Source organism: Lissotriton vulgaris, chromosome 2_2 (genome assembly GCF_964263255.1).
Source record: "Lissotriton vulgaris chromosome 2_2, aLisVul1.2, whole genome shotgun sequence".
Taxonomy (NCBI): domain Eukaryota; kingdom Metazoa; phylum Chordata; class Amphibia; order Caudata; family Salamandridae; genus Lissotriton; species Lissotriton vulgaris.
In genome coordinates this window covers 129,420,612-129,432,722 of record NC_141688.1, presented here as the reverse complement: position 1 = coordinate 129,432,722, position 12,111 = coordinate 129,420,612, and the positions used below count along the sequence as shown (strand labels likewise).

Genomic DNA, 12,111 nt, shown 5'->3' with positions numbered 1-12,111 from the left:
ACGGCATCTCTCTTGGGGGCTGGCAGAACAAGGTGGAGCTCTTCGCGGACAACCTAATACTCACACTTTAACGCCCCCGGGAGTCTCTCCCAGCACTCCATTCCTTGTTGCAGACCTTTGTGCGAGTATCCGGTCTTAAAATTAATCATGACAAATCCTGGGCGCTTAACCTCACGAACCCGCAGGAAGAGATACAGCTTCTGGAGGCACTCTTCCCCCCTACCAATGGGCCAATAGTCACATTCGGTACTTGGGCCTGCAGCTGACTCCCTCGTTGGACGCGTGGACCCAGGTGAACTGGAGAGAATGTAAGAGGGCTGTCCTTGAGGACCTTCGGGGATGGAAACCCTTGGTGATGTCGTGCTGTTAAGATGTCTGTACTCCCCAAAATTTTATATTTATTCCAATGCCTTCCCACTCCCATTCCTCTACATCAGATACAGAGCCTTCAATGCGATCTTATTACATTCATATGGGAAGGGCGTAGGCCGCGGTTCTCTTATAAGATTCTTATGCTACCGCGGGACAGAGGGGGACTGGCCTGTCCCAACCTCCTTGATTACTATTGGGCTTCCCATCTCCACTTTGCGATGGAATGGACAACCACTGAGAGTGAAAGGTTTGGCTGCACATGGATAGGACGGTCACTGGGCGTACTATTTGGGACCTCACGTGGCTCAACAGAGAGGCACGCTCCCGAAGTGCATATATGACTGTGCCCACTCGAAGGGTCCTGGATATCTGGGACAAGGTGGCGGTGCGCAGAGGCCTCACAACATTCCCCTCTCCACATACGCCCATTGAAGGGAATACTTTATTCCCTCCGGCCTATCGCTTTTACCAAGTGGTCGTAAGGGGGATGCAGAGTGATTGGCGACCTATTTGAGGGAGGCACTATCAAAACGTTCGCTCAGTGTACAGAAGAGTTTTGTCTCCCAGTTACTCCAGGACTACAGTACGCACAGCTGCTGCACTGGGTCTCCTCGGCCGAGATGTATCAGGCAGCTACCCGCCCATTCACTCACTTTGAGCAGCTGGTCCTCTTTTAATGAATCGAAGCCTGGTTTCTCGGTTCTTTCAGATCCTGCAGCATCCCCTGGAAACGCCTTCCCACCCATACCAACGTCAATGGCAGTCAACATCTGCTACGGAAATCACGCCTCCGCATCCGAGTGGAGTCGCTTATGGCGAGATATCCCCAAGATCTATTGCAGCGTCCCACAGCAAGATAATGCATATAAAGTCATGATGCAATCGTATTATATGCCTATGCGGCTACATAAGATGTTCCCTGCGACTTCCCCCATGTGCTGGAGGTGTTCGACTGCGCCTGGGGATTTCATACACATCTGGTGGGCCTGCCCGCTACTGACCCTGTTTTGGAAGCAGGTCCTCAGCCCTATTAAAGGGGTGTTTGGGTTCCCTCTGCCTGAAGCCACAAGCACGATTCTTTTGGGCATTAAACCTGCCAACCTGAAGGCACTCACCCGTAGCGATGGATAATTGCGCTTCAGATGCTCGAAGCTGCTAAGCAGCTTATAGCGCTCTACTGGAAGAAAGCAGAGCCCCCTCCAATCACTGCTTGGTACGTGCACTTATGGCAAGTCCTTACAATGGAACTCTTCACAGCGTGGCTACAAGCACGAGACACTCGTTTTCAGACTGTCTGGCACCCTCTGATTAAATACCTTTGCATGATAGAGCGTATCCATTACATGCCTACTAAACTGACAGATTGCTTCCGCACGCAGAGCCCCTGTTGACGTAGCTCCCTCCCCTCGCGTGGACAACGGGGCCTGCAAGGGACCCTCATGCTGCGCTCCTCCTCCTGCCCGTCCATGCCACACCTTCACTTTTGACTTTTACCTCTAACTTTTCTCACCTATCTTCTTTTCCTCTGACGCCTCTTGCTCTTTGTTTTTTTTAGACCTCTTACTCGTGACTTCAAGTTCTGGTCCCCAGAGGTTGTGTCCATGCCTGCTTCATCTTGAGGTAACACCCTCTCCAGCCCCACAGGAGTTGTAGGCGACATGCTGTGTTAATATTTGCTCCTTGAGTTGCATTTTCTGTGCAACAACTGCACTGCCTGTGCACGTGGCTGGCCCTGTATAGGGTTGTAGGCTTAACGCTGTGTACTTTAAGACCTGTGCTATGTTTCCCCTGAAGTTGAAAATAAAACTGACTTTGAAGCAAAAAACTGACATCTTACAGCCTGTTGTTTTGGAATTTTTGTCCAGCATCTCACGTGACAAAAACCTCTAACTGTAGTAAGAAAAAGAAAAGTAAACACAATTTTCTAGAATAAGTTCAGCAGCAATTAGTAAAACGACAAGCAGATATTTGACCTCTGCCCTTGAACACAGCGAATGTGTCAAGATCGAAACAAGATTTAAAGGCATCCTTATTGCTCATTCACTTTCTGAGTGAGCATAACACCTGGTCCTTTCCAGCTTCCAGCTCCCCTGAGCACACCTGTAGGTCCTAAAAATAGCTTGACATGATAAAATCTGACTCGCCATAGAGTAGATGCGTAGAATGTTAGAGGCCTGCTTACCACTTGCAACAGTTTTACCTGCTTAATCAAAACAACTAACTTTTGTTTGGGGCAAAATGTGTATTTCCTAAGTTTCGATCACTGGCCTTTCCATGCAAAAAAGTATTTTCTTAAAAAAAATGACAAACGATCTTTTAATCCTTGTCTGACGTCAAATTCCATTTGTGTTCCTATTTATTTCAGAGCATTTTTCTGGCTGGTCTCCTTGCTCTTCTCCTCTCTCGTGTGGTTTATTGCGATGCAGGTCAGCAATAATAAAGATGCTTCTCTGCAGAGAGACTTGCTCATCTTTGGTGTGGTGTTTTCAGTCCTTCTCCAGGAAATCTTCCGATTTGCTTATTACAGACTTTTGAAGTAAGTTCTTCACTTGAATTAGTGTTTACAGATTGCTTATATTTGTTGATGAAATTGTCACAAGAATTGTTCCATATGTTTCAGCCATTGGGTCTTGTAGTAAATCTCAAGATGCTTTATAACTTTTCTTTCATATTTTCGCTATTTGATGGTGCAGTTGCCACATTGGTGCTGTCATAGTACTCAGCAATATGTAATATGTGGATGATGAGTATCAATTGCATTAAATCACAATCCTATTACATATAGCGCCACAGCATGGTAACTGCCAGAACGCATTGAAAATATATTTTCAGATGTACGAGAGCTCATCATAAGAGAAGCGTCTAGAGGGAACATAACCAATATTGCAGGAGATACTATGACAGCCAATAAACAGTGACAAACTCCACTTGGATTATATGGGAATATATATAGAACATATTGGAATATTCCGGTTTGTGAATCATAATAAATGTTTTGGGAGGTAAAAATGGCAAACATCCTGAGAGTGGATTTTAATTACAAAAAACAAGGGAAATCTGTATTTACATTCGCTACTATATCATGGCGATTTAGCTTGGGGAAATCCGATTGCAATGTGGCTTTCTCTGTTGACATGGATAGGTATGGATAGTGAAGTGGGTATCAGTTGATAAACTATAGTGAAATGGTGCGACGTAGGAAATTGGGGAGAACTGGAGAACAAAAACCTAGGCAGGCAACCTATACTTTAAATTAAAAAAACACATAAAAAATGGATTATGCTCTGGTTATAAGGAAGAAGAGAACATGTATTGATTAGAGAGAGCGATGTTGGTAGAATTTTGGTAAGATTAGCCATGTATTGATATTGTGTACTGTAGTGTCCACAGTGTTATTCCTACAAAGTTGCTAGTGCCCCTTCCCATCATGTGCTAAAATAGTAGTATGCAAGTCAAAAAGTGGGAAATTGAGCAATAATAAAATATTTAATTTGTCCATGTCACCAAATCTCTCATGTTACTGATGTTCTGAAATACTCTAGTATTCGCTCTTCAATGAGCATGTGATTCACAGTCAGCACTTGCGATCTGTTTAACACGTTTTTATGGACATTATCCGAGTAGTTTGTATTATGGTTAAGTAGCGCAGCAGCTGAGACCCTCGATCATAGGCTCTTTCCACTTCCCTTCATCCTATCTACTTTCTTCACTAAAGAGGGAAAAATATGAAAGAACATATTATCTGCGTAATTGTTTGGAACAAAAACAAACTAGTGCCGGTAGGTGATGTAGTGTGTAGAAATTGTCTGTAAATGTCATCACTAACCCTTTGAGATGTTTCAGGAATTATATGTCCAACTTGTCCAGCCAAAGCTCAAGTGGAACCCCAGTTACCAAGCAAACTGTCTGCTTTAGTAATCCTCTGCTATATTTTTCAAAGGGGGCACTAACCATGGATCTGCTTACATTTTGTCTTTATGATAATTGATCTATTCATCCCACTATACATTTTATCTTTCTGTAAATTTGACTCTGAAATACGTAGGAAGTTTGTCATCCCAATACTAAAGGAAAACCAGTTTAATGCCCCTCGTCTTGTGTTTTTTACATTCTCTTATTCTTTTTTTTTTTTTTTTTTTTTTTTTTTTTTTCTTATCCTCATTTGCATGCATGGCTCCAATCTGTCAAAAACAAAAAAGCTGCCGCGGAGCAGAAAATCAGGCTGTGCCTCTGTACTGACTCAGCATCAACTGGCAGGGATAACGTAAGAGGGATGGTGGCCAAATCCCTACAGTAACATCTGGCAGGCCGTGAAATTCTAGCATGCGGACTGTTTGTAAAGCCCGGGATACCAGGGCCCTTAAAGCACCGCCACTTCTGTAGCAGAGCCAGAAGGTGAGCCATGTCTGCGTTAATCATTGGACCTCGGGAAAAAAAAAACCCAGGTGTCAACGTGACCTCTCTAGCTCCTTCCAAAGTTTCTTTTTCCCTGATTCCCTCCCCTTGCCAAGTCAAGTTTTGAAATCTGGAGGATTGAAGAACGCCATTCATAAAAGGTGGGTGGCAAGGCGTCTTTCCAGTGTCTACAAATTTCCCTGCGGGCCGCCGAAATGGAATAGAACACCAGGTTAGAGGCAGCGTTGCGGGTTTTTCCACTCAGGCCAAAGATAACTAAACCCAAATCAATAGTGATCTGAAAATCCAGAATCGAGGACAGTTTATTGCTTATGGAATACCAGAAAGGGGTGATTTGTGGGCATTCGAAAAACATGTGAATGTCGGCCGCCGCCTCCAAACCACATCTTGGGCAAGAGACCGGACCTGTCTGGGAAAATTTTGAGAGTCTCTGCGGGGAGTAGTAAGCCCTGTGCATTGTGAATATGTGGTTCCTTCGAAGCCAAGCAGGCTTAACCAAATCCCACAGTACCCTGCATGAAGTTAGCCAAAGTTCTTCCACGTCTATTCCTGGCATCGACTCAGCCCACAATTGTGTTGGAAGACAAAATTTGCCATCTGCTTCCTCTAGGATCATGTTATACCAAAGCGAGATCTCTTTCTTTATGGGGGGTTTGTCCAGCAGGCACGCCTCTAATTCACTCCAACATTCTCTTATTCTCATCCCCTGTTACACTGTAGCTAGGTTTTTGATAGCGTTTCAGAAATTAGTTAGTCCCAACCTGAATGGAGAAATTTCTCAGCAAGATTATGATTATTTAATGTTTTAATAGTGATTTATTGATATATTGTGTGGTGGTATAGATAGATTTGTTTGACAGTAATGTTTTTAGAATGTTTTTAAGTTTAATGTTTTATATTATCCCGAAATAGCTCACATTAGATGTTTTGTTGCTATTGTGGAGGTCGTGAGACAGGTGTGCAGTATTGCCTAGGTTGGGGCTGTAGCATTTGCTCAGAACATATTGGAGACCATGTTGGCAATATCCTTTGTTCTTGCACCCCTCAGTGACCTTTAGATTTGTGGTTCACCTGTGACACCCAGCCCACTTTGTCTCTTCTTCTGATTCCCTCTGGTACCTACACAATGGGGTATTAATGTAACATCTTCCAGAACAGGGCTATAAAATACTATGCTTTTGATCTGTTTTACTTGTTTATTTGCTTTTCAATCTAGATTTATATTTCATCATAATCTAGCGTTGAGCATGGTCTATGAGTCATGAAATAATTGCCAGTGGCACAAAAGAATCTGATTTTTGTGCATTTTAAAGGGTTTGATTAAATCTTTTAATTTTGGGCGATAGCTGACAACGTTCCTTTCCGTGAATCTCCCTACATGGATGCATTACCTTCAAGCGGTAATTTATTTAATGCCACTACAGTGTGTGAAAACGTACTCAAATCATGTTGTATTATGCATATATGTATATGAAGAGAAATGCTAGCAACCACGCACATAATTATAAATGTATTCATTGTCAATCAAACAAGAAGGTTGTTTTCTATTTATTTAAGGCCACATGTATTGTATATGCTGAAACCCATCCAGGGCCTTAGTAGGCCCAGGAGCCATTACCCTGTGTTGTACATTGCACAGTTTCAGTGAGTGGAGCCTCGTTTTCAAATTGAGCACCAGGAAGCAGGCTTTTGCGAGAAGAATTCAGTATTGTGTATATGAAGGATATCTTACCTTCAAGACCGTCCTGTGTTTAATTGGGGAAAGAGTGGAGGGGAGGATCCTGACACCTGCACATTACAAATGTTTTTACTTCGAATAACAGGTTCCTGTCACATAGTCACGTGGTCATGTACCTTGAGTTGTATTGACTGAGAGAAATTTTTTTTTAGTGCATAGATCCATGTGACCATATTCTAGCGAAAGCCATGGTCAGTTGAATTGGCAATTGTCTTTTAATTTTGCTTTGCTGCCTGCTATTTTAAATTAAGTGCTAGTTGGACCTTAGGCTTTCTGATGTGTGGTTTTTATTTTAACAAGTCTCATATTTGCTAGTCACACCTACAACCTCAGAATGTCACCTTTTGTGCTAGATTCAAATTGCTCTTTTGAGCCTGACCAGTATCTTTACTTAAATATAGTTAACCCCTTCCAGGCTCATGACGAGCTGGGCTCGTCATGGTGTAGCCTCCTCGCACGCTGATGACGAGCCCAGCTCGTCATGGAGCATGGGTTTTTAAAAATCTCAGCATAGAAGGAGAATTCAACTAGTGCGGATGTGGTTAAATAGTGTGTAGTGGCATGCTAGTTGCAATCAGTAAGGATTTGTTTCTCGTTTCTGTTTCAGGAAAGCAAACCAGGGATTGATGACCATAAGCCAAGAAGAAACTATGCCCATCTCCATCATACAACTGGCCTATGGTGAGTAACAATAATAAAACCATAAACTTGATTGTGGGTTTCAATGGCTGGAGCTATTCCAGTACCCCCAGGGATCCTCTTGCTACTCCTTAGATTCAGTAGAGTGGTGATTTTCAGGGTATGGCGGTGGGTTAGAAGTACAGGTGTTCAGGTTGTTGGTAGATGGACATGTACCTCTGGTCCCTCATCTTTTTTCGGTGCTCATCTGCTGTGCTACAGGCTGCTGTGCCCCTTCTTCTTCTGTTTACTGAGGTATGGAAAATTCTGCTCCTTGTTGATAGCTCAGGATAGTACCTCCTCATTGCGTTTAGAGGGCATGTCATCCGTTTTGTCCCCGAATCCGAGATGTCATATTGCCTCGTTTACCACCATGTTGTTTTTGTGTTTTGGTGCCGTTCACCCACTCCAGAATCATCAGCCTACCTTTGCTTCATCATCATCATCATTATTATTATTACTTTTATCATTATTGGTATTAGTATTAGTAGTAGTAGTAGTAGTGGGGAAGAATTGGAGAAAGAGCCAAGTGTTAACATTGTTTTCTTAAGACTACAAGTTTTTGATATTCTAAAGAGATGGGGTAGGCAGATCGGCAGTTTAGCAGCAACCACAGAGAAGCCCCGCTACCCTTTCTTGTACTGACCGACCTTGAACAAGGAGACAGTAGATGATCTCCATTTGCAAGCCAGAGAGTAGTGTGAAAATGTTGATTTCGGATAAGAATGGCAACCACGTGGACAGCTCGGTCAATGAATCACATCATTAAATTGGTACCTTTTTGTGACTTTTAGCCAATGTAGATATCTCACATGAGCAGAGACAGAGGCATGTGTAGGGATATTAAAAATGTGTCTGGCAAAGGCTTTTTGTACCCTTTAAAGACGGAGCACCAAATAATCAGGAACGCCAAAATATAGGGTGTTTCCATAGTCCATGTGAGAGTTGATAAGGTCATGGACTATGGTCTCCTGAGCATTCAGTGGCACTCCCAGAATTATCTTTTTTAGTAGGGAAAGCAGATCCAAAAAAGTGCCTGCAACCTGAGTAATCTGCTTATAGAAAGAAATAGTCTGTTAAAAATATAACTCCACATTTTTGGCATGAGAGGAAGGAGAAGGAGGGGTGTGCACCTCTTTTGGCCACCAAGATCATGACTAAATGCCTTTGTCTTTACTGAACAAGAGGGTCTCTGATTTATTGCTGTTACTTTTATTCATTGATAAAAGCTTAATGGAAGAAATAGTATGAATGTGAATATTTAATCGGCTTTGCTAGCTGGGACTCTAAGCTAATTGGAAACAACCTTTCACTACTCAAGTGACCGGTCACTGCACATGGGAAAAATTTAATAATTTGCTAATATCAATATTAGAGTGTAAACAGGATGAGAAAACTCATTTATTTATTTATTTATTTGAGAAGTTTTATATAGCGCGGGCTAGACCCGGAGGTATCAGAGCGCTTTACAAGAGAATCAGCAAGTTACAGGTTACATAGTTACATCAATTAAATCAAAGAATCACGGAGGGAGGAGGGAGAAGGAGGGGGAGGGCAAGGGGAAGGGAGAGGGAAGGAAACACAACGGGGAAACGAGGAAAACAATGTCAGATGACCGGCTGGGTAGGTGACAGCCAAGGGAGTGAAACCAGGGCCAGACTCCTCTATAGCTGCATATGACAGCTCCACCGGGCATCAGCCAGGGTTGCTCCTGCACCAAGGTAATTACAGTAAAAAACAGTTTTGGTATCAGCCCAGGGGGCATCGTCAAAAGTCCATCAAAGTTCCACCAAAGTTCTACCGGGCATGGGCCCTGTTAATCCGGCTCCGTGGTCTGTACAATGCTCAAGGTGTCAGTTCGGGGGGCATCGTCATGTATCAAATTGGTAGCGTCCATCCCGGAGTTACTGGGAGGCCAAGACTTACTGTAGGGCCGATATGCACTTGATAGCAATGCTTCCAGGGGGCAGGCCAGGACAGCCATCTTAAGGTCAGGCATATAGAGTGTGTAGGGCCAGGGTTGTAGGGCAGTCAGCTGTTGCCCCAAGCAATTCTCTCGGTGTGAGTGAGGCTGACTTAGGACTAAGTGTAAAAAAAAAAAAAAAACAGTCCCATTGCAGGTCTTTTGTGCTGTGGAGACCCTGATGTGATGTTATGTTCTAACTGCCTGCTCTGTAATTCTCTGCTGAGGAGCTCTGCTAGTCTGTCCCTCACTTCAAATAAACTGTAGTACATCTTTTGTTTTCCTGAAAAATTTCCCCGTTTTTGGTTTTACAAGGCAAATTCAAAAAGGGGGGTGGCGGTAAGCTCCCGTGTCGGGTGAGGGACAGTCTGATCCCCTCCCCCCCCCCCCCGCCCCCTTCAGACACAATTGTTTCGCGCTTTCTCTGCATGACGCATGACCGTAAGAGCCTGTGCGCTGCTCGCATTGAACATCAGTAGCCCTGCAGCCCTCTGCAGTTTTCATTTAAATGTGGTAGTGATACATAACATTTTTCAAACTCGAGCCAAGGCGGCGCTCGCGCTTCATAGGCGGCTCAGTTCAGTTTCTCGTGCACATCTTCACATCCAGGGTCAGGGCGGTTTGAGGGTCCACTCCGCGTCACCCCGAGGTCAGCCACAACAGCAGAGCATGCTTTGGAGGCAGCCCGATCCTTCACTCAGAGTCCCCCGTCCGGAATCAGGCGGCGGAGGTAGAGGGAACACCCTGAAAGCCCAGCCATCAGCCTCTGGAGCTCTCGGAGCCCTGGGTGTGCTGCGAGGGAAACCGACTCACCCAGCTGCTGCGGGGTCTGGACCAGGAGGGCTTAGCACAGCTCCTGTACCATAGGGGGACCCAAGGGAACAACCTCTCCGAGGACCACCAGCAGGGGCCTGGCTGACGGTGTCCTGGATGCAACCAGTCTTATTGAACCTAGACTGCCTCCATGAATCCGCAGGACTCCCCAGCATCCATGTGTCGGGACTTGGACCTCTCCCATCCACTCACCAGACAGACACAGTCCCAGGGGATCATCAGCATCTTCGACGGGCATCCGGGTCAACCTCAGAGAGAGTGGCTGCAAGTAAGTCCCGAGCCTCCCTGCGATGATGTGGAGGTCCGCTCCCTGGTCCGCAGCAGCTCAGCTCAGGGGGAGCCCTGTCTTTGCAGTCGGCAACCAGGCAGATTGCCAGAGAATGCGGCTGCAACCACAGCCAACTCTTCCCTGCGGGGCTGTGAGGCAGACCACATCAATGCGGCAACAATTCTCTCTGCGGTGGTGTCGAGCAAATGGGTGTACGTGCGGGCACAAACGTGGATATTCACAAAAAAGTGATCCCCGGAGCCACTTTGCAGAGCTCCCACCCAGCGGCCATCTTTTTTCTTTGTGCTCATTCGTGGAGGGTGGTTATATTTATACCAGTTGATACATTTATACCAGTTATACCAGGACTCGAAAAATCATGACCATTTTACTAGACCTGCAGGACTAGTGACTTAAATAATCCACCCTACCTATTTGTAATGCTCTTGACCCATAAACTGGTTTCAAATGATGTGAACATGGGCAACTATTTCAATTAATTGAGCCGCCATTTTCTTCATTGTCCCATATGAGAGCACCTTCAAATGTGCGAGTTCAGCATGTGTGCTGTGCAAAAAACTCTTCTGTTTGATAATAAATTAAACTTTTTTTCCATATATTCTACAAATCTATCCACAGGATACAAATGATCCCTGACTTGTCTCTTAGTTCATTAACAGCATTGTCATTAAGGCGAGGGCAGTAATGTTTCTCAAACCATGTTTAAAAACTATAACTTTTAATAAATACATAATTAAAGCATGAAGTGGTAGCACACTGTTATTTGTAATCAGCAAACGTTACATTGAAATGGCCACAAACTCTCCAACTGACATGCAGTTTTCTTGATAAAACGATCTAGTGTACAAATAATAATGTTTGGAAATAGAGTTTCTGCAAATATGTCATTTGCATAGCACCAAGTAAAGTTTACTGGTTTGTTTTGCTCCTATTTAACTCTCTGTTTGCATCACACTTCTTAATTACAAAAAATTAGCTTTCATAATCCCGGTTATATTTTATAATATTAATTAACAGGCTATTTATTTAAATGTTATGTGTGAGAGAAAAATAACTGACATCTTCAGACAGCTCACTTGACAAAAACTCTAAATCTAGTAAGAGAGAGGAAAAATAAACTCAATTTTCCAAGCAGCAGTTAGTAACAAGCATACCATGCAATAGGCCTCGCATTTACGCAAGTTTGAGCTATTGGCATTGTAAATGACAATGCCTTTTTTTTAAGTTTTGGTTTTTAAAACTTACCTAAAAGGCATTGTTATTTACAATGCCAACAGCTTAAACTGCGTTAATGCGAGACCTATTGTCGGGCGGTCTCATCTCCTACCACTTCAGCAAGCCATACTAACCTTTTCCACCCATACGCACCCCTTCCTATCAATCATGCGAGCTCTTTGCCAACTTGCATACCTACCTTTTTATGGGTATGTAGGTTGTGTGCTCAGGAAGTTGTTCTTGGAGCCAGAAAGTACAATTAAACCACGTTATGAGCCGTCTTCTTTCCAGACACAGGACTGAAGTGTCTTGTATTCCATCATTATTTGCCTTTGTACATTGTTTTATCACCATAGTTTTCCCATTCCAAACAGCTATTATTAATATATGCCACTATTACACAACTCAACGGTACACAATGTATCGATATCCGAAAGATGACTATCTGAGCAGGGTCATCTATTGACCTGTCAGGTTTCAGAAGCAGGGGTTTAATACGCCTAGCCATCCTGGAAGCTTATTCTAGCACAGCGTGATGTTACTAGGATATCCCTGTATTTACAGGGGACAGAACAGAAAATTCATAGGAACAGCTGATCCAGAGCC

At 43.8% G+C, this 12,111-nt stretch overlaps 1 protein-coding gene across 1 annotated transcript in view; it reads left to right on the top strand.

The window, feature by feature from the left end:
* The window catches only part of APH1B (aph-1B gamma-secretase subunit), a 98,551-nt gene that overhangs the window by 17,895 nt on the left and 68,545 nt on the right, over window positions 1-12,111 (top strand). Inside the window, exons 2-3 of the mRNA XM_086959444.1 lie at window positions 2,738-2,908; window positions 7,134-7,207. Of these exons, the coding sequence (XP_086815570.1) occupies window positions 2,738-2,908; window positions 7,134-7,207 (245 nt within the window). The remainder of the gene's footprint in view (window positions 1-2,737; window positions 2,909-7,133; window positions 7,208-12,111) is intronic.